A 23,418-nucleotide genomic window follows, 5' to 3' on the forward strand; every position below is an offset into this window, starting at 1 on the left:
TGGAAAAGGGTCTTTTACTCTATTGATTCTTGCAGTCAAAAAGACTAAATGAGTCCTACCTGTGCTTCAAAAACTTAGCATCAAGGATCTGCGAAACTAATTAGCTATTTTTTCCCTTTATAATAGGCTCCATCTTTGATTGCTGAAGCAAGTCCTGAAGCATTTGTACTGACTGATGCACTCTTGAGGTCAGATGCCATTTCTTATATTTGCTTTATGTGTTGCAAGCAACTCATTTACATAGGTTCAAAGTATGAAAGCATAAAATCCTGGTTCTATCATCGTTGATTGACTCCATCGTAAGCATAGTTGACTGTAAATCTGAAGCTTTCTTTATACTTCCCCTATTGCTGGCTTCTTTCACCAAGAGAGGCGCTTGCATTAATGAATTCAAATTGAGATATAAAGTAGAAGAATCAGTATGGTCCCAAGTGAAGTTAATGCTCCTTTATCTAGTTGACACTGTCTATCCTGATATGTTCTCCAGTTGTATTTTATAAGGAATAGGCTGTTTGAGAATCAATCTTAGAGTAGATTATTGGGGATACTGTCAACATTGTTTTTGCTATTATCTAGAAGTTGTGAAGCTTCTTTTCTATTTCACTGCCGATAGCATTTTTCTGTGTACTTTTCCCCATTTAAATACAGTTTTAATTTAATTTTGAGATCATGTGGCTTGAAGTTGAAGGTTTTGTGGATCTGGTTGAAAAATGGCGGAACTTCTATAAGGTGCAGGGATCTCTAGAACCCAGGTATTAGCCAGTAAACTAAGAATATTAAAGAATGATATAAAAAAATGGAGCTCTGAGGTGTTTGGCAGAATTGATGTCAAGAAACAGCTACTATTCTGTAAAAAATACATCAACTGGACAGAGTTACAGTAGAAACATGGTCAATGAGGGTTCATATAACCGACCTCAAGCTTGTTTGAGATTAAGGCGTAGTTATTATTTGTTTGACAAGAGTTACAGAAGAGAGAAATCTGAAACAGGAGGAAATAGCTACAAAGAACACACTGGAAAAAAAATTGGAAGTGACTGGTAAAGTTGAAGAGACATCTTGGAGGGAAAAATCCAGATATTTATGGTTAAGGGAATGGGACAAGAACATTTTTTGAGATGATGGCAAACACACAGAAGGTATAAGAAAAGGGGAAATCTTGAGTTATTACAAAAATATGTTCCATGAAGCAGAAAGTTGGAGCTCAGATTGGATGGACCAAGATTTGAGAAAAATTTCAGAGCCAGACAGGGAATGGCTGCAGAAATCCTTTCCAGAGGAAGAAGTTCTCATGACCTTAAGAAACAGGGCAGGAGATAAAGCTCCTTAAATCTGATGGAAACTTTTGAATATTTACACTTGGAAGAGAATTTTGAAAAGAGTCTAAATGCAACCTTCTGCCAATTATGGGACTATACTGGGTTTGTTGTTGTTGTTGTCTAAATGCAACCTTCATTGCATTATCTCCAAAAAAGAAAGAGGCTACATAGCATTAGATTTTAGACAATATGCCTTTTAGGCAGTGTCTAAAATGATCATAGCTAAAGTCCTCATTGAGAGGCTAAAAAGTGTAATGGGCAGATTGATCTCAGGCACACAGATGCATTTATCCATGGCAGAAAAATTACAGATGCAATTTTAGTTGCCAATGAGTGTTAGACTCAAGAATGAGGTAAGGAGAAGCTGGAATAGTTTGTAAATTAGACTTGGAAAAGGCCTAAGACCACCTAAACAGGTCTTTTCTGTTGAAATTGTTGGTACACATGGGATTTTGTGACAAGTGGGTAAATTGGATGAAAGTGCGTTGCCTCTGTGATGTTCTCTATCCTCATTAGTGGCAGACCAGTGGGCTACTTCTCATCAAAAAGAGGCATAAGGCAAGGGGATCTCATCTCTCGTTACGGTAAGTATTGGGAGCTTTGCGCAAGATGTTAAAAATCACAGGCAGAAAAGGCTGGATCAAAGGTTTAGAGTGGGAAATGGGGGTAATAATCAGCTGGATCTTTCACATTTGCTGTACGCAAATGATACCTTGATACTATCGGTACTTCCTGTAAATCTGTCCAAGAGCTGCCTGTTTCCAGTGAACATAGTGAACAACATTCAATCCCTGGCTGCAATACTAGTATGTAAATGTAACATTTTCATGCTACTTACCTTGGTTTACCACTGGGGGCTCAACATAGACAAGAAGTAATCTTGAAAGGTGTGCTGGGTAAGACTTACACTAATAAATAATGTCTTAGACAGGATACCGACTGCAAGTTCAATGCCGAGCCGAGGGAAGCGGGCATGGACGTGAAGCTTGGATCGCATGTCATTCCTAAGAGAGGCAGTTTCAAATACCTTGGATCGGTTATCCAGGGGGATGGGTAGATCGACGAGGATGTCACACACCGTATAAGGGTGGGGTGGATGAAATGGAGGTTAGCATCTGGAGTTGTGTGTGACAAGAAAGTGCCACCGCTACTCAAAGGTAAGTTTTATAGAGCGGTGGTTAGACCGGCCGTGTTGTATGGGGATGAGTGTTGGCCAGTTAAGAACTCACATATCCAGAAGATGAAAGTAATACAAATGAGGATGTTGAGGTGGATGTGCGGGCACACTAGGATGGATAAGATTAAGAATGAAGATATTCGGGAGAAGGTGGGCGTGGCTCCCATGGATATCAAGATGCGGGAAGCGAGGCTCAGATGGTTCGGGCACGTACAGAGGAGAAGCCCAGATGCCCCGGTAAGGAGATGCGAGTTGTTGGCGTTGGTGGGTACGAGGAGAGGTAGAGGGCGGCCTAAGGAGTATTGGGGAGAGGTGATCAAGAGGGATATGGCGAGGCTTCAGATCTCCGAGGACATGGCCCTCGATAGGAAGCTGTGGAGGTCGAGCATTAAGGTTGTAGGTTAGGAGGTAGTTGAGCATATTTCTAACTTGTACCAGTGTGAGGCTAGTTTGATAGGTGTGGTCAATGTTGTGTTCACACTACTCTTCCGTTTTCATAGTGTTGGGCCTTATTTACTGGTTATTGTTTTTGCTTTCCATATGTTTACTGGTTCATGTGATGTTATTATTATTGCTATGATTTTGTTGAAGGTACTGATATATTGTCTCTTTTCGTCTTCTTGAGCCAAGGGTCTATCGGAAAAAGCCTCTCTACCCCCTCGGGGTAGAGGTAAGGTCTGCGTACACACTACCCTCCCCAGACCTTACTTGTGGGATTTTACTTGGTCATTGTTGTTGTTGTTGTAGGGGATGCGGACATAGTACTTGTCTCTACATGTATTGCCCTAAAAAATTGCAAATCGGCTTGACAAGCTAAGGAGGGATTTCCTATGGTCATGGAATTGAGAGCCATAAATTTGATCTAGTGAAGTGGTCCAGAGTTACCACTCCTAAACAGTGTGGTGAAATAGGGAAAGGGACTTGAAACTAAATCACAAAGCTTTTAAATGGTTGTGGAGGTTTAGCAGTGATCAAGATGTTTTATGAAAAAGTTTTCGCTACACAATATGGAACGGTTAACTGTTGGTGTACCAAACAAGTGATATTTTCCTCTGGGTTTGCACTACGGAAACAAATAAGAAACTTATGGGGAGAATTTAAATAATTGACAGTGATATCAGCTGATGATGGGAGGGAGAAATAAATGTGGGAGGTTCCTTGGCTAAAGGAATCCCCATAATGATTTCCTTCCCAGATTTGTACAGCTTAGTTCCGAAACAACAAGCCATAGTGGCAGATAGACTTGGAGATGGATGGAATTTAGTGCTCAGAAGAAATTGCTTCGACTGGAAAATAGAAAGGCCGGCTCAATCTTTTTTGCAACTTGACAGCTTCCATTTATTAGCAAAAGAGCAGGACATATTATTTTGGAAAGCTGATAGCAAAGGAAAGTTTACCGTGAAGTCTTGCTCAAATTTATGCAAACCAGCAGGATTACAAATGGCCATGGAGGTTGATTTGGAAGATGAAAGCCTCCCTAAGAGCAGCCTGTTTTGGCTGGTTAGCAATGTCAGAAGCATGTTTAACTCAAGACATACAAGAAAAAGGGTGCATTATCTGTACTAGGTGCTACATGTGCACAACGAGATTGAATCTACTAATCATATTCTCCTTCGTTGTACATACACGTTGTAGGTATGGTGCCTTAATCTATTAGTATTTTGGGATTCAATGAGTGATGCCTCAATTTATTAAAGAAGCTCTGTCGGCATGGAAGGACAGAATGTCGGGAAGCACCTCCTACAGATCTGGAACACGATTCCCATTTGCATTTTTTGGATAATTTGGGGAGAAAGAAGCAAGAGATGCTTTGAAGACAAATACACAACATATGTTTGTCTTAGGTCTAGTTTTCACATATAATACCTGGCGTAATATGAAGCTAGAAGATGTTTTTGTAAATTTCTTAGAATCCCTTCGATCATGGGGGGATAGGGAAGTTCTATTTTGATGTACATAATTTTTGGGACCTTCATGGTCCATCTAATAAAACATCAATAGAACATTAAAAAAACATTACTTATTTAAAAAAAATGCAGTTTTAATACATCTCAGTATCTGACATGCCCTGTCTGATGGCAGTTGTGTTTCATTTCCAAGTGAAGATTGGGAGATTGCAGACTCGACTTTGCAGTTCTGGTGCTTTTACCTTTTCCTGATAAAGTTACTTTTGTACAAACTGGGGCCTGTTACTTAGCTATTGACAGGGTCCAGAGCAGATTGCTGAAATGAAATGTGTAGTTCAAACGGTTCCCCTATCCAAGAACACTCTCGCTTTGCAGGTGCAGTCTTGCCAGCTTCATCCTGGGCCTGGATGTAGATAGTGGAGAAAATGTTAAGTGCGTCAAGGTCTTATTTCTTCCTGTTTTCTCGGCGTTGTTGGATGCTCTTCTGTTGCGTTCTCAGGTTAGCTTCTATTTGCATGCATTTGTAGTGCATATTGTTTCTTTATTCAGCTTATATTTATTTCCATCCCACAAATTGCTCTATTGGTCTCTCTTTTCATTAACTAGCATGTGGATTTGTTGGATTTTACAATAAAGTTATATGGCAACTTCTATTCTTCACGGTGAGTGTATCTGTGATAATTGAAAGAATATTGTGCTTATAGACTTATAACTCAACAAGGTTTCCTAAGGTATCACATATTGTGCTTATAGACTTATCACTCAACAAGGTTTCCTAAGGTATCACATATGGGGACATTTTCCAAATTATTCCTTTTCCTTGGTTTCATCTTTCATTTAGGTGCTACTTTCATTTTGATCATCTGGAAATTGGAAGGAAAATATGCCCCTCGGCTGAGGTATCACGGTTGTTTGCAAGTCGTGTCATTTCTCACTCTACTCTTAAGCTTTACATCTCTGTCTCCTCAAGAATGTATAAGGCATATTTCCGTTGTGAGATCTCAATACCTGAGCTAGACTGAGTGACCTCAATATCCAGAAAATACTTTAATCTGCCCAGATGTTAGTCTGAAACCGCTGAAAGAGATGTTGCTTCAACTTAGTAATACTATCCTGATCATTGTCAATAATAACAATATCGTTAACATAAACCACCAAATAAATACAGAAATTTGAAACAGAGTGCTGATAAAACACAGGTTGATAAGCTTCACTACGAGTCATGCCAAACTCCTGGATAACTTTGCTGAACTTACCAAACCAGGCTCGAGGAGACTGCTTTAGACCATAAAGTAACTGGCACAAGCGACATACAAGGCGACTAAACTCCCTATGAGCAACAAAACCAGGCGATTGCTCCGTATAAACTTTATCCTTAAGATCACCGTGAGGAAAAACATTCTTAATGTCCAACTGATAGAGAGGCCAATAGCGAATAGAAGTCATGGATAGAAAAAGGAGAACTGATGCTATTTTAGCCACGTGAGAGAAAGTATTACTGTAAGCGAGCCGAAATATCTGAGTATACCTTTGGCAACAAGACGAGCCTTGAGTCGATCAACGTGGCCATCCGGACCAACTTTGACTGCATAAACCCAATGACAACCAACAGTAATTTTACTTGAAGGAAGAGGAACAAGCTCCCAAGTACCACTCGTATGCAAAGCAGAAGTCTCGTCAATCATAGCTTATCACCATCCTGGACGAGACATTGCTTCACTTGTAGACTTAGGGATGGAAATAGAGTACAAAGAAGATACAAAAGCATAATGGGTGATGACAGACAATGACAAGTTAAACCGACATAATGGGGGTTAGGATTAATTGTGGTCTGTATACCTTTCCAAGGTGCAATCGGTGGACTAGGAGGAGACAAGTCCGCAGTAGGAGCAGGACCAGGTGCAGGACGTGAATCAGCTGGGCGTGGCCGACAGTGATAAGTCAAGAGTGTGTTAGGGATCTAGAAGGAGCAACACTAAACTCCTTAACGGTTGGTAGGGGTAAGACTTCTGTGGCTGAGAGTGTTGGAGGAGCTATAGTAAACTCCTCAAAAGTCGGTATAGGTAAGACCTCAGATATATCAATGTGGTCAGAAGAGGTAAAGTAAGCTCTAGACTCAAAAAATGTGACATTAGCTGGCATAAGGTACCTACGAAGATCAGGTGAGAAACAACAATATTCTTTCTGAACACGAGAATAACTAAGGAAGACACACTTGAGAGCACAAGGAGCTTACTTATCTTTCCCTTGGGCTAAGTTATGAACGAAATATGTGCTCCCAAAAATACGAGGGGGAAGAGAGTATAAAAGTGACCGGGGAAACAATACAATGCAGAATCTGATTGTGGATGGAAGATAAAGGCATCCGATTAATCAAATAACAAGCAGTGAGAACTGAATTGCCCAAAAAACGCAACGGAACATGAGATTCAATGAGAAGTGTGCAAGCAATCTCAATGAGATACCTATTCTTTCTCTCTGCAACCCTATTATGTTGAGGCGTATAAGGACAAAATGTCTGATGAATAATTCCTTGAGAAGTCATAAACTACTGAAACTGAGAGGATAAATATTCCAAGGTATTAGCACTGCGAAAAGTGCGAATAGAAACATCAAATTGATTTTTTAATTTCAGCACAATAACTATGGAATATAGAAAACAACTTAGAACAGTCTTTCATTAAAAAAAAGCGAAATACATTTTGAATAATCATCAATGAAATTAACAAAATAAAATCCCAAGGTTGAATTGACTCTACTAGGACCGCATATATTAGAATGTACTAAAGAGAAAACAGACTCGGCATGACTCTTAACACTACGCGGAAAGGTGGTTCGGGTATGTTTCCCAAGCTGACACGACTCACAATCTAATGTAGACAAACTAGACAATCCAGGCACCATCTTGTGAAGCTTGGATAAACTCGGATATTCTATGAATTAGGACCGGAGGATCTGTAACTGGAGATACCACCGGAGGGATTGAGTGACTTAAGGTAGTAAAGGCCTTGTGTTTCACGCCCTGTACCAATCGTCTGTCCCGTATATGGGATTAGCTTGTCCAACTCCTTTTGCTTTAGTTTGTAAGCCATTGGCTAAAGTAATTGCGGGAAAAGACGGTGAATGCATAATATTTGACAATAGTTATCTATTACCAGAGATATGATCAGAAGCGCCCGAGTCCATGATCTACGGTCCAAGAGTACTGGACTGAGAAACACAAGCAAAAGAATTACCAGCAATAGAAGTATTGGTCTGACCACCGAGGCTACTTGTGGAGATGTCTGCTTACTTGCTCGATGCCGAAGGAACTCATTATATTTCCCTTCAAATAAAGAAAATCCGCGGTTACCTGTAGTTTCAGTCGAAGCAACATGAGCATTTCTGGTGGTCGACCACGCAAAGAATAACACAGTTCACGAGTGTGTCCAAGTTTATTACAATAAGAACACTTGGGTCGAGATCTTTCAAAATGACCTCCTTATCGTCTATTCTCCATAGTTTGAGATGCCCGATTTTTCACTGTTTCTGAGGTGAGAACATAGGAGTCATCTCTCTGTGTGATGAGTGTGATGAGATCACTGGGTGACTGGGTGCTGCAGCAAGGCGAAGTAATAGAATAATTCATCAACTGTAGGGATAGTCGGACTAGCTAAAATCTGGTCATACACTGAATCAAGGTCATTAGGAGGTCGAGCAAGTGCAAGAACTAGAAACATCTTCTGTCGTTGCTCTTGTTGCTTTTCAATACTAGCCGAAACTGGCATCAATTTCTCAATTTCTTCCATGACTGCATGTACTTGTCCCAAGTAAGTAGACATATCAAATTCCTTTTTCTTCAAGTTTGTCATCCGCGATATCACATCATAGAAACAATATATATCATTAGTGTATAAAGTGCGAGTCTTTTCCCAAACTAAATGACATGTCTGGAATGGACGAAACAAAGGCATCAACTTGGAATCAATATATCGCCATAGGATACTACAAAACTGAGCATCGATCTTTTCCCACTGTGCTTTGGTGTTTTCATCTCCATCACTAGCCTTCTTGGATAGGTGATCTTGAACACCTTGACCCTTGCACTACAACTCAACAGAAGAAACCTAGGCTAAGTAGTTTGAACTTCCCATTAAAGATTCCGAAGTAATCATCAAACTTGAATTTCCAGAACCCGTGCTTTTAGAACCAAAAACATCTAGTCCCAAAGACATTGTTGGACAAAATAGCAGAAACAATCAAGAACAATGATAACTCACAGAAACACTAAGGAAAAGGACACCGTGGTTCGTCGGAAACTGATCAGTCGCCGGAATTTGCACAAGTCTTGCCGAAAAATAAAAGAGGTTGTCAGAATTTGATGAGACTTCAAGGGACATACTCGGAATAACCTCGTGAGTAATCTGTCCAAAAGAAGCTTCGTCAGAAAAATCATTGTAGCCACCGGAAAATCAGTGTAGTAGCCGGAAAAATTTCAAAGTGATCGGAATAAAAAGAAAAAAGTATGAGTAGGCTCGGAATTAGTGGACGATCAAACTGTCCTGAAGGAGCTTTGTCAAAATGTGGCCGGAAAGGGTTGCACTAACCGCCGCGTGAACTCACGCGCTCATCGGAACCCTAACTTTTGCTAGCATGTGAGGGGCTTGCTGCTGGAGAGGTTGACTAGGGTTTGGTCGCCGGTGCTTTTTGAACCTAATGGTGGTGTTGGTTTTTGCACAACCCTTACCGAAAGTGTGTTTACGCAGATCTGATCTGAGGAGTCACCGGAAAGGTGCACGGTGATTGATTTTTTTCTACCCCAGATGTTTCTTACTGCCGCTCTGATACCATGTGAGAAATATCACAGTAAAAGTATATTATTAATGCGTTTAACTATAATACAAGGACCCCTATTTATAACAATACATAATACATACACTAATCGACCCCTATTTATAACAATACACAATACATACACTAATCTTATTTCATGCGGGACTATACTTATTTACCATTATATTAACTATCTAACGTAGGTAATAGGTAAAGTACCCACCTTGTAGTCCATCACATGTGCAATATCTTCAATAGTGTCCACTGGTCCTACAAGACTGATCTCACACTTACTAGGGTTAATCTTGAGTCTCGAGACAAGGTGGAACCGAATAAGAATTTGCCATAAATATGGTATCTTGGGAAACTTTTGCATTACAAAGAATGTTGTCTACAAATAAAAGGTGAGTGACCATCATGTTGCTATGCCCTCTAAACGAAGCTAAGAAGCCCCTCAAAAGACTTCAATAGACCGCCCTATCCATCATTTTGCTCTACGCTTCCATCATTAATATAAATAACATGGGAGATAATAGATCTTCCTGTCTCACTCCCCTCAAACTCCCAAAGAAACAACATGGACTCCCATTCACCAGAATAAAGAACATAATAGTAGAAATGCATAATTTGTTCCATCTCATCCATTTGTCCCCTAAACCATTGAATTTACCCGCAATAATGTCATTAGATGTCTGACATAATTTACCATGCAATCTTGAAGACTCTTATCTTATTTTCTCCTGCACTAAGGGATTGTTAGTTGTTTTTTCTTCTCTCCTCTCAATTTTTAATTCTCACTTTCTCACAAGCTTGGTTGATGGTCTATAATCATTTGGTCAGTAGAGGCTGCCTCTAAAATTTGATTGGTAGACACGTAAAATTTGTGCTCATGCGTTGATATTTCAGTAAATATAAACATATTGTACTACAGTGGTAGCAACAACAACAACAAACCTATTGGAGTCCCACTAGTAGGGTTTTGGGAAGGTAGTGTATATGCAAACCTTACCCCTACCCTTGGGAGGTAGAGAGGCTGTTTTCGATAGACCTTCGGCTCAGGAAGATAAAAGAACAATAGAAATTAAGCAATAACAATAACAAAGGCCAGAAAGATAATGCCAGTAATCTGAGAGCCAAAAAAAATGAGAGAAAGCAATAGCAACAAGCAGTAACAACAGCAAGATACTAGGAGATCGAAGTGGAAGATAGTAAGAAAATAACACGTAATACTAGTAATCTTAGAACAACATACTAGCCCTAAAAAACCCGGTACGGAACAGAAAAACGCTCGACTACTTACTAACCTTCTACCCTTATTTTCAACGTCAACACCTTCCTATCAAGGGCCATGTCTTCGATAAGCTGAAGTCGTGCCATCTTCTGCCTGATCACCTCTCCCCAATACTTCTTAGGCCGCCCTGTACCTCGTCCCATACCCGCAAAAGGCAACCGCTTACACCTTCTTACTGAGGAATCTAAGCTTTTCCTCTTCACATGCCTGAACTATCTAAGCCTCGCTTCCCTCCATGGGGGCCACACCCACCTTCACCCGGATGTTTTTATTCCTGATCTTATCCAACCTAGTATGCCCGTACATCCATCTCAACATCCTCATTTTTGCTACTTTCATCTTTTGGATGTGGGAGTTCTTGACTGGTCAGCATTCTGTCCCATACATCATAGTCGGTCTAATTACCATTCTGTAGAACTTACCTTTTAAGTCTTGGTGGCACATTCTTGTCACACAAGACATCAGATGCTAACCTCCATTTCATCCACCCCGCCCCTATTCGGTGTGTGACATCCTCATCAATCTCCTCATTTCCTTGGATAACTGACCCAAGATATGTGAAACTTCGTCTCTTGGGGATGACTTGTGAATCAAGCCTCACGTCCATGTCCTCTTCCCTGTCGCGTCACCGAACTTGCACTACAAGTATTCTGTCTTGGTCCTGCTCAACTTGAAACCGTTAGGATCTGTCTCCAAACCTCCAACTTCTCGTTGACACTGCCTTGCGTCTCAAAATCAGTACTTTATCATCACCGAATAACATACACCATGGCACATCCCCTTGAATATGGTGCGTCGGTACGTCCATCACAAAGGCAAATAAGAATGTGCTGAGCGCAAATCCTTAGTGTAACCCCATCACAAGCGGAAAATTATCCGAGTCTCCTCCCAATGTCCTCACCTGATTCTTGTGGTACACTAATCTTTAATGTAAGCTGTAAATCATTTTGATAAACTAGGTTCGAAATAATTTCCTTGGCTAGCTTTTAGTAACCTTCTGTGTACTTACTGTTAATTTTTCTCGTGCATAAAAGTAACCCCAAACTAATTCTATCTTTTTCTTATCTTTTATTGTATTATTTATTTATTTATTTATTTTGTGTGATGGGTCTCGATTTAAACAGGTGGATGATTCTACCTTTTATGGTGATGGAGTAATGGTTGACCTGCCTGACAGCCTTGAACAATTCAGGATGAACCTGACAGAACTTCTAGTGGATGTTTGTCAGCTTTTAGGTTCTACAGCATTTATCCAGAAGGTATCATTAGCCCAAAAGTTTGGTAATTAATTTTATTTTTGATAAAGTTATATGATTTCATTAATTAAGGGTATAAATACCCTTATACAACCAGTATACCAGAAAAAAAGAGAAGCCTCAGAAATAAGTACGGCTCTTTACGAAAGACACCCAATCTTCTATGAAGTTTTCTGAATAGTTTTTTCTGATTTCTACAATTATTTTGAGTAGCAGCCATATTGTAATCCTGGAAATTCCTGCACAGGTTTTTCCTTAGTTTCCATTCTTGACTCAGAAAACTAGACCAGATAATTCCAGAAATATGTACTGTAATTTGAGCCTAACCCGAGAAGCAAATGATTTCCTTTCAAGTTCTTCATCTTTCAATGATTGGACATGTTTTTTGCTTCAGATTTGTATTTTCTTGGTTGCTCAAGTTTGTCACCTCTCTTCCTTCTCGTCCTATCAATACCTTGCACCATCCATTTACCCTCTCATCTTTAACAGAAACATGCAACCACTATTCATATCTAGTTTCCTATCCAGTATTTCCTTATCATATTTTGCGGTTACTGCTAAATAATGATCTTGTTTGGTTATCCCTGTTTAAAATTCTTTTTCTTTTCATCTTTTGACAGCCTTTTAAATACTTCTGGAACTTATTTTCAAGATAGCAACTTTATTATCTAACTTCTTCTATTAGTCAAATGACTTTTGCCTTTGTATTAAATATCAGATCTTGCTTGGAGGTTGGACCAGTAACAGCTTACATATTCCTTGGAAGGAGGCGGAAGCCAAAATGTTTGCACTTAATGCGGTTAGTACTGTGAACCAAAGCCTTCGCAGTAACATATGCATTTTTGTGCTCATCTCCTACTTAATGCTGCATTTATATACTGAATCTTTGTGGTCTAGCGTTGGGATAAAGGTCAGAATCTAAAGCAGAAAATGAAAAGAAAAACATAAAGGACAAACAGAAGAGAAAATAAACCATAAAATTCTTTTCTCAAAAATGCAGGAAGAACAGCATATTTTACATTTATAACTGCCGCTGCAGCAATAAACCGTGGATAGTTTTAGCCATCAATTTCTTGGTAGAGGTGGAAGCATGATTCTAATGCGACAATACCCGCTGGATGATTTTCTATACCCCTGTTACTGATATGTGTAGCGTTGTGAGGTAAAAGTGTTTCAGAACAGTGAGAACGCTTAGTACTTAATAGCATAGATCATTGACTCTATTTTAGCTGCGCTATGAACTCACACAGCTGTGTGCGAGAGGCAGAGGCTCAATTGCTGTAGTTAACACCTAGTTTTAATTGCACCAATGCACTTATATCTGGCTATAGAGCTCGAATACTTTAACTGTTGTTAATCAAAATTATGAATCCTTTATTTTAGATGTTTGGAAGAGATAAAATAATGTTTTCAAAATCCAAAGCTGAACTAAATAATAATTAGATGTTGCATTTAAGATATCCTCATAAGTATGTATAGATATAAGGTCATGATCTATTCCTATGGCATTTTGACAATAAAATTCCACTTATTAAAATCTCTGTCAAAATGTTTACTTCATCTTAGGTTAGGTGTTTGAATTTTTCCTTGATAAACCGCCAAGTAAATGTCCAAATGTATTTTGTTTTTATTTCGATAATTCAATGTAAGTTTTCCAATTCACCAAATGGTGCCAAAACATTTATATCATCATGAATGTAAGCTACCCATCTATCTATACAAAAAAAAACATCTACCTGTACCAAAAAAATTCTTTATTTATGTTAAATTTGTGACCATCTCATAAAAAAATTTAAGCTATTAGAGAAAGCACACTTTTTATTACTTAGAGCCTGTTTGGTTTAGCAGAATTTAAGTAGCTTTCAAGCACTAAGTGTTGAGGAAGAATTTTAAAGTGTCGGAGCTGAATTTATGAATAAACAATTACGTGTTTGGATGAAATGCTAAAACTGAAAATAAGTTGATGTGTTTGGTTAAAAGGTGTTGACAAGCATTTTTTCTGTTAAAATGATTGAAATATCCTTAAAACTGTCAATAGGGAAACTGAGCTTATTTTTGCAATATTTTATGTTTAAATTAGTTCAAATACAAATTGATTTGTGTCTTAATTAACTTTAAGTTATCAAATGTATATAAATTTATGTTTAATAAATATAATTTATTTATTTAAATAACATATAATCTTCAATATTTAATAATTTGATTAAAATTTGTAAGTGAAAAGCAAAGTTAAATAGTGCAAAATATTCGTATAAAAATAAGCATTCAGTTAGCCAGAGCCGACAAATTTTAACTAAAACATCATTTTGTAGCGTGAAAGAAAAGAAAAAAGAAATTCAAATTCCCAAAGCGTTCAAATAAAAATTAATAGTTGAGGATTATATTCCATAAATGATCATTTTGTAAATTTGATTTGCCCCCACAAATGTAATAGATGAGGATGGCTTTCAAATTCGTTTCTTGCTGATATTGTCAAGTTCAGATGCCAAATTCTTTACGGTTTCAAGTACTAGATCCCAGAAGTATTGTTTACACATTAATTGGTAGAACCACCTTTCACTTTGTTCAAAATTGGTTATGAGTGAATTTCATATAAGAGAGAATGGTAGAAGCAAGTAGCAGAAATGTTTGGAGGGCTATTCCCTAATGCATTGCTTGGACTGTTTGGATGGAAAGGAATATGAGGTGGTTTGAAGGCAAAAAAGAGCATTTATCCTTGTTCAAGTTCAGATGTCTCCAAAACTTTTACTATTGGCAAAGGGGAAACAGTGTATTAAACTTTTCTGATTTGTTGGACTTGTTAAAGGTGATCAGTCTGTAATGTAAAACAAGTCCAGTTTCCTGTAATTCCGTAAGAGTACTATTTGGAGATTGTGAAAGAATGTAAAGAATAATAATGTAAAAGTCTTGGTCAAATTTAAAAAGCTTTTAAGCTAACAAGCTATAAGCTGGTATGTCCAACTTGTTGCTTTTGACTTATTTTGGCTTAAAACATTGTTGTCAAAGGCGAAAAGCTCTAAAAAGTGGTCTAGGTCTATTTGGGCTTGAAGCACAAAACGCACTTAAAAGTGTGGGCTTTAGTTAAAATAGGCGCAATGAAAAAAAAATAAACTTATATGTAATTCAAGAACAAGTAACAAATTCATTCATAATGTTTCCCTGAGCAGCTAATACACTTATTTCCGATTATCGTTGTTGTTAGTGACGCTTGATTCAAGAGAGAACTCATGGGCAATGAGGTGCATGCCTTAGTACCTTGCCTTATACTGAAGCGCAACTTAAGCGAGGCGAAGCGCCCTCCTTGAGCTTTTCTGAGCTTCAAGACTTAAGCGTGCCTTAAATGAGCCTTTGGCAACACTGGCTTAAAAGCACTTTTGGTGTTCGACAAACCCCAAAATAAGCCAAACAATGTTTTTAAGCTGGTTTGACCAGCTTTTAAGCCAATGCAAACACCCTCTTAAATATGTCTTCAACATGTCTTCTCATGTGCGACCTGATTCTTTTTCATGGGTCAAGCACGTGGAACTTCTTTTGATAATGATCCATTTGCTTAATTATGTCTTTAACTTTTTACGATAAAATTGTAAATGAAACAAAAAAATGAGCTCTTGATGTTTCTTAAATTCCTCTCATTGCCATGAAACATCCACCTACTCCTTTCATCAAACTGTCCATAAAATGACTACCGGCTTGATTTCCATGCCCTCAGTTCCCAAGCTGCTCGACCCTTCAACTTATAGTAGCTTCTGATACCTGTGGAAGAGCCTAGTTGGCCCACTGCCTAATGCCATCTATCCGTTCAACAATGTAAGTATAAGTGCTCCACTACACGAACTTACATAAATAGGTTTCCTTTCTCTAAGATTTCCCAGCTTGGGGATTACATTGTAAATTTCACTCAATGTGAAACAAGAGACTTTTGTTGGTGCTTTAAACTTCCATATCGCTTAGTACCTCCATGCCATTCTATCCTGTCATCTCCAATTGCGGTGTAACTATATGTTTTGTACATGCACCAGATGTCATGATCATGTAAATTTGTGTAAACACAATATTTACATCTAGTATATAGATTATGCCATAAAAGGTGTTGTTTTTTTCACCCACATTTGGTAGAATGGAAGATTACGTATACGGCTCTTCCTAGTATATCTCTTAACTAATGGGATACGAGTCCCTGGAATCTATCCTGCAATATAAGTACCTATAATTACTCTAACTTATTACCACTACAAAATACATGTTGATTGATTATATGCATTATTGGTTGACTTTTTACAACACTGTCGCGTTGGAGCTCTATTCAGAACTTTTGTGATGATATCACCTAACTTTTCTCGTATCATGATATGCCTTATCGAGATAATCTTCTGTTAAATCTTTTTGTAAACAAAACGACTTATGAAGACATAATTAAGTAAATAAAAGTGTGCTCTATCTATATGTTACCTTATTAAAAAAAGAAAGAAAGTGTGCTCTATCTAACAGCTTAAGATTTTAGATGAGATAATCACACACTTCAACATGGTATTAGAAAAAGGGCAAAGGTCCTTGGTTCGAGTCTTACTGTCACCCATTATCAAAAAGAACTTCCACGTGCTTGGCCCATGAAAAAGAATCATGCCCGCATGTGAGGGGGCATGTTCAAGATTACATTAAATAAAAGTGTGCTCTCTCTAACAACTTAAACTTCTAGATGAGATGGTCACACACTTCAACAGTAACAATCAATCTTTATATGTTCGGTTCGCTCATGAAATGCTAAGTTAGAAACAATATAAAGAGCATGAGGATTATCACACCACAACTTAGCAGGTTGAGTGGTCTTAAGACCAAACCTCATCTATCAACTGCATATCTACATTTCCTCGCACATGGATTGTGCGTAGCTCATTACCTTGGTTCAACACTAGATCGGGGGACTACCACTACTTTTTACCTTTTATGCTACTCCATCTCCAGCAAGACCTGTATCCTCTCGTTCTCCAGGCAGCGATAGATCCCCCATTCTGCATCTGAAACACGTAAGTGGTTACTATAGAGCAGACTGCGGCAGGTGCTGCTTCCAAGTGCCACAAGATTTGGCCCAAAATCACCCAATGATTACTAGTTGGAGTAGACATGAATTTCATACTGCACTGCCCAAGTAACAGTGTCAGGTCACATCCTGTAAGATGGTTTTAACTTCCCAGCTTATCTCCTGTGCATCTCAAGATCTTTAAACGATGAACTCCCTCTGTCATAATTTTTATGTTTGTAGTCACTAGTGCACTTCAAGGCTTATCACCTGATTTTTCTATTTCAACCAATAAATTCAGGAGATTATTCCTCTTAAATGAAAAGGTACTTTTCTTGCGCCTTGTGATTTCAATTCCCAAAGATACTTAACAAACAAAATCTTTTGTTTAAATCTAATTTTGTGTTCAGCAGTTTGTCATTGTTGGAATCACAAAAATTATTTTTACTTTCTTCCATTTTATGAAACTAATACGGAGCATGCTAGGTGCGCAAGCTGGCCTGGGCACCACCGTCATAAAAAAATATTAAATGTATATTCATAGTTCTTTTCATAGAATATTTCTAACTAATTCGGATTAAAACAAAAAATTCTAACGAATTAGAGATACAAATCCATACAATCACTATTTGCTTGAGATGCTACTGCCATGCTCTCTTCTCTCCTGCTCTGCATCAGATCTCTGCAAGTTCCAGGCTTCCAGCCATTAAATTCCCCGACATTGAACAATATTGCAATGTAATAGTAAGTGATTGAAGTCACTCCTTCCTTTTACGCTCTTTTGTGATCACATTGCTTCTTCGAGATATCTCTAAGCAAATCTTTCTTTACATTCTTTTGTTTTGTTGGAATACATACATGATTTTTCAGCCATAGTTTGTGATCATGTACTTGTATTTTCTGTAGAGACCTTTTTCTTTTTTCGAGCTCTTGCTGTTTTCAGCAATCCTCTTTAACTGTCCTGCATGATTTAATTGTGAAAGAGCTGGTAATTTGACATCAGTGTGTCATGCCTTCTGCGCTTTTCTTTGGCTTCACATATGGTTTGCATTTGTTTCTCTGTTAATGGTCACTTTACTGATTATGTTTTTGCTAACGGTTCATTTATGAGAATGATACAAACTTGATTATTCAAGGAAGTTCACTGTATAATTTCTTTTCTGTTTCAGATAGCTGAAGTTATTATCACGGAAGCCCAAGAGATTGATTTCTCTTTTATTATTCACTTGGTCACAATTTTATCTAGTAGGCCACGTGATGATGCTAAGGGCTTCATGAGACTTGTATGTGTTATCTTACTCGATTTCCTTGTTTCACTTATCCTTGTAAAGACAAAAGAGGATTGCAAGAACTGATGAAATTGTTAGGAAGAAAGATAAGCATACTGAAAATTTTGTAGACAATGATTCTGGGCTAACTATTTGCTTCATTAGGCCTGAGTTATGGCAATGTTTAGTACCTTTTGATTGACCTCCTCCTTTCTTTAATTATGTTCCATTTTTTCCTTGTTTGCTGTTCCAGGTATACAAATCAGCAGCAGAGGTTGTTGCTTCCTATTCAAAGTGGATATCTTCTTGTCAAACTAACGCCAGATCTTTGCTGTAAGAATTCTCTTTCCATGTTCTTTCAAATAAGATAGAAACCAAAACATATGTTGATACAGTGCGGAAGCAGGCCATGTCTTATCAGTTTAGGTTTTGTTTTATTTTCTGATGTTTTTAAGCTGTAGGGTTGGTTTTGAACCTTTTTGTATTACTCTAATTGCAAAGCTGTTTAAAACTAATAGTAAGGGTAGTTTGGAAACTTTAGCTATAGTTTTTGGTGGGGTCCTATATTGAGGTCTTATCGTTTTTAATTAGCTTTTTGGAGATTGTACTTCTCTCGAAAAACAATTGCTGGTGGCTTTCTTTCTTGAGTTTTGCTTTATTTAAACCAGCTTGATTCTGCTTCACTTTCTTTTGTTCTTCCTTTGGGATAGTTTTACACGCAAATCTCTGCAAATTGCACCAAGTCATCAGCATGCCACTTCCCATACTTCTCTTTTTTCTCCTAGATTTCCAGCTTAAAATGAATTCTCTAATAGTCCAAGGCATCACCCATGGATTCTAAGCAGGTTCAACCAATGTCCCTTGTTTGTGGCTGAGTGCAGCAATTGATGGTCCACATCCTCCCTCAAACTTTAACACATTTATTCTCACAGTTGCTTGCTACGACTCTTCCCCAAGTGCTTGGTTCTCCAAATGCACTTCCTAGTTAGCCTTATTAGAGACACTTAGGCCTCATTTATTTGCAGTTAATGGAGGTCTGAATCTCAATCATTCAGATCTCAGACATTAAGTGCGTTTGTTTTTAAAGTTTGAATCTTAATTGTTCAGATCTTAATCATTAAGTGTGTTTTTTTTACTTCACAACTAGGGGTGTTCATCGGTCGGTACGGTACGGTATTTTTGGTATTCGGTTTCTTAAAATCCTATACCAGTACCGTACCTAATTAAATTCGGTATGGTTCAGTTTTTCTCCTTTCAGTTTATTCGGTTCGGTAACTTCGGTTTATTTGGTTTGAATACTAACTAGTGCATAGAGCCATACACTCTAATATTCTTAATTAAAGTACTCAAAATTACAAAACTGAAAATGTTTGTTGACAAAAAATTTGTCCAAAACTAGCAATTATCGACCCAAATAGAGAAAATTGTACATAAAAGAATATTTGATCATTAGAAATATTTTGTTACTTGTTTAGAGTTAATTGTTGAACTTTGAGAATAAAGGAAAGTAAAATTCTATATTTTTTTATATTTATGTTATAATTGGTAATACGGTAAAGGGTCTGATATGTCCCTCTACTGTTAACAATTGTTTAAAAATGTCCTTCGTTATACTATTTGGCCGTTTAAGTCCCTACCATTATACTATCACACAAATATACCCCTAACTTTAACGGAGTGCCACGTGGCAGCTCAGGAACAAAAGGACCCACCCTCTGTTTTAATAGCATGATCCAATTAGAACTAACCCCTAATTTTTTACCCATGCATTACCCGACCCAATTTGCTCAACTTTTGGGTTTTTCCTTTTAAAAAAAATCAAAAAAACATCTCCATACATATCTTTAACGATTTGGTTTCTAAAGTTATCATGCAGCAACAATATATTGAAATCAGTTCTTTAAGTGATTTGCAGCTTCACGACTCAAACAACACCAAATCTCCAATAAATAAATCAGATAAAAAATTCAGATTTAATGATTCAATACCCAAAAGAGCTTCAATGGTGTTTTTAATTTTTGCTCTTCAAATTTAATAGCGATCTTCAATTTTAAGCTCAACAAATATTGCCCCTTCAGATTTGAATCTGTCAACAAATTTATAATTCCAATGCAAATGGGTTTTCAATTTTTTTTAACAACTATACCCGAAAATTGTGAAGAACCGAGAGTAGTTATGCTTTTTGATCTTTCTTTCTTCTTTTTATGACATTTTTCGAAAACCTTGATTGAAAAAATGTGGAATCTCACATTTGTCTTTGAAAAACCTAATTCTAACCATGAGATATTAATTTTCCATTTTGGTTGGAGTGGGAAATAAATTGAAGAAATTTCCTTTTCTTTGAAAAACAAGAAAAATAAAGATGTTCTAGAGCATGGAATTACTTCTTTTTCCTCATTGTTGAATCGATCAAGTGGTGAAACATGGAGCTTAATGGTAAAAGTTGGTATGAAGAAGATGAAAATGGCGGTATTAGGCCAATTTGACGTGAACTGTGGACTGAATTTGATGCACATGGGTCGGGTAATGGGCAAAAAATTAGGGGTGGCTTTTAATTGGATCAGGCTATTGAAATAGAAGGTGGATCCTTTTGTTCTTGAGCTGCCACGTGGCGCTCCGTTAAAATTAGGGTATATTTGTGTGATAGTATAACGGTAGGGACTCAAACGGCCAAGTAGTATAACGAAGGACATTTTTAAACAATTGTTAATAGTAGAGGGACATATTAGACCCTTTACCGTTGATAATATGTGTTTTGTGTAATATAATATATATTTCGGTACGGTATCGATATTTCGGTATTTTATCTTAAAATATCAAATACCATACCTAATACCAATTTTTTAAAAACTTAAACCAAATACCATACCAAATACCAAAAATTTCGGTTTCGGTACGGTAATTCGGTATTTACCAAATTATGCCCAGCCCTATTCACAACCACTTAATGAGTCTGAATAGGTCTGTATGATTAAGATCTAGAACAGAGGCTTAATTTCATTAAGATGCTATCATCCATATTTATTATTAACTGCCGCCACGGCCTACCATTATCAACTACCACCATGCCACCTACCACCACCATACTCAACCACCACCACCATCCTCAATCATAGCCGCCACCATCATCGACTACCACCATCCGCACCCACCACCATCATTCTCAACCACAACTAAAACTCATCCACCTCAACTACCACAACTGACCACCCCATAACCATCAACAAACATAGCTGGCACTGCCCATCATTATAAACCACCACCACCACCACCCGCCATTGTCACCACCCACCACCACCATCCTCAATCATAATCGCCACCACTATCAATCGCCACTAATTACTACGCTAAACCACCACGACCAACCAAAACTACCACCAACCACCGCCTCTAGTCGGTATTCACAAGCACTACTGTTAGCCATCACCACCCGCAACTATCATATTTTTAAAAACTATATATTTTATTGATAGAATATTAGATTATATTAATTAGTATTTCATTTGAATTTTATGTTTATTAATTTTCAAATAAAGATAAATTTTATACATTCAAATGTTAAAAACAAACAATCTTTATTTTTTAGTATTCAGATCTTAATACACATCTTATTGTTCAGATTCAAATGTCTTAATCTTAATACATATCTTAATATTCAGACGTGTATTCAGATTCAGACGTCTTAATCTTAAAAAAACAAATGAGGCCTTAGTTCTTTAAACCCTTAGATATACAACAAGTAGCATAAATTCAAATTCTTCTACATGAGTTTAGAATGTCTATGCATGATAAAAACTCAAACTTTACATCAACTCGATACCCTCCAAGTGTCCAACAAGTTCCATGTATGTGTAAAATGCATGAATATGCATATGTCCATGCATGATAAAGACTCAAATTCTACATCAATCGACACCTCCTCGGTGGCCAATAACACTGCGCACACACGACCCAAGGTAAAATGGGTGATCATGTGTACATGAGTCTAGAATGTTCAATGCATAATAAAGACTCAAACTCTACATCAACAAATACATCCCCTGTGTTTGACACCTCCCCGATGTCCAATAACACTGCGCAACACACGACCCAAGGTGAAATGGTTGATCACTTGACTCCATAAGGATGCATCCAAATCCATGTGCCCGATCATTATAGCTCCACAATCAATCTAGCTCCACAATCAATCATCAATCCATGTTCCATTGTGCCTAAATCATATTTAACCGAACGGACCATACAAAAGTCATAATCATATCAACCACAAGAAATGAACCATCGTGCCATAATTATATCAACCCGCATGACACAAACCATCGTGCCATAACCTCCGTCCATATAATCATATGCAGAGATGTATACATATGAACAACCACAAGTGCGGTTGTATACGTATGAACAAAAGAGATAAATATCTATGATGCATATGGACCACAGAAATAAACATTTAGGGAAGTATGCATGTGCACAAGAGATAATCACTACGCATGATGTATACATATGTATAATGTATGACTACTGATCCAACATGTAATCCAACATACAAATAGCCATCATATCCAAATAAAGCATCAAAAGCCTAGACATGATCTCTAACACGAATAAGAAAGCTCTAAGTAGTCATACCAACAATTAAGGCATATCACAAGTAGAGCATGTACCAAAACAAGGCATAAAAAACCCTAAATTCAGCTCCAAGCATAGAAATCCTTGTATCAACACATACGCTCGTCACCTTGTTACGTCACCCCCAAACAAAGAGCATGTAGGTGCCTAATAGCCTAGCCAGACTCATCGGGCAGGGAATCCCATCTTCAGCGAAGCCAGTAAGCAAGCCCAAGTCCATGCAAGAAGGCCCACTGGATCTTTTTGTTGCATTCTTAAGACTTCTATGCAAGATGAGTCGACGTCAGAAGTATGAAAGAGCTGAAGTGATTAAAGAATTAGGATTCCTGTTTGGAGATAATCAACAGAATAGCACATAAGCATTAAGCCATTCGTTGGAATATTCTTTCAAGTCAAGGTTAAGCAAGATACTTACCTGTATCCCGGGCTAGCTCTATTCTTCAAAATTCGCCTTTTGTAGATCCAAATCTGTCAAATGAGCTCGATGTAGCTCAAAGAATGCTTAGGGAAGTCAAATCAATTCCAAATGTTAAAGCTTCTATCTTTAACAAAATCTCAAAAGTCAACAAAAATTCAGCTCATGCTCATATGGTCAAATCTCGAAATAAAAGTCAGATACCTAACCCATAACGTTACAAGTCCAAATATGTGATTAATTTCCAAATCGAGTCCAAATCGGTGATCAAAACCCCAAAATACACTTTCTTAGCTTTCCATTCGAAAATCCTCTTTTTCTATTTTGAGT

General features: G+C 37.7%; 1 protein-coding gene across 4 annotated transcripts in view; it reads left to right on the plus strand.

Annotated features, from left to right (window-relative positions):
• LOC109228462 (transportin MOS14) overlaps positions 1–23,418 on the plus strand; it is a 63,992-nt gene that overhangs the window by 20,460 nt on the left and 20,114 nt on the right. For 3 of the 4 annotated variants that reach the window (XR_002068384.1, XM_019393551.1, XM_019393552.1), the window contains exons 8-14: positions 127–188; positions 4,579–4,635; positions 4,779–4,902; positions 11,631–11,765; positions 12,481–12,561; positions 17,949–18,062; positions 18,301–18,380. Coding sequence is in view for 3 of the 4 variants with exons in the window: in XM_019393551.1 (XP_019249096.1) it covers positions 127–188; positions 4,579–4,635; positions 4,779–4,902; positions 11,631–11,765; positions 12,481–12,561; positions 17,949–18,062; positions 18,301–18,380 (653 nt within the window). In the remaining variant the exon portion in view is untranslated. The remainder of the gene's footprint in view (positions 1–126; positions 189–4,578; positions 4,636–4,778; positions 4,903–11,630; positions 11,766–12,480; positions 12,562–17,948; positions 18,063–18,300; positions 18,381–23,418) is intronic. The other variant, XM_019393553.1, reaches the window with a different exon arrangement.

The sequence above is a fragment of the Nicotiana attenuata genome, chromosome 7 (assembly GCF_001879085.1).
Source record: "Nicotiana attenuata strain UT chromosome 7, NIATTr2, whole genome shotgun sequence".
Taxonomy (NCBI): Eukaryota; Viridiplantae; Streptophyta; class Magnoliopsida; order Solanales; family Solanaceae; genus Nicotiana; species Nicotiana attenuata.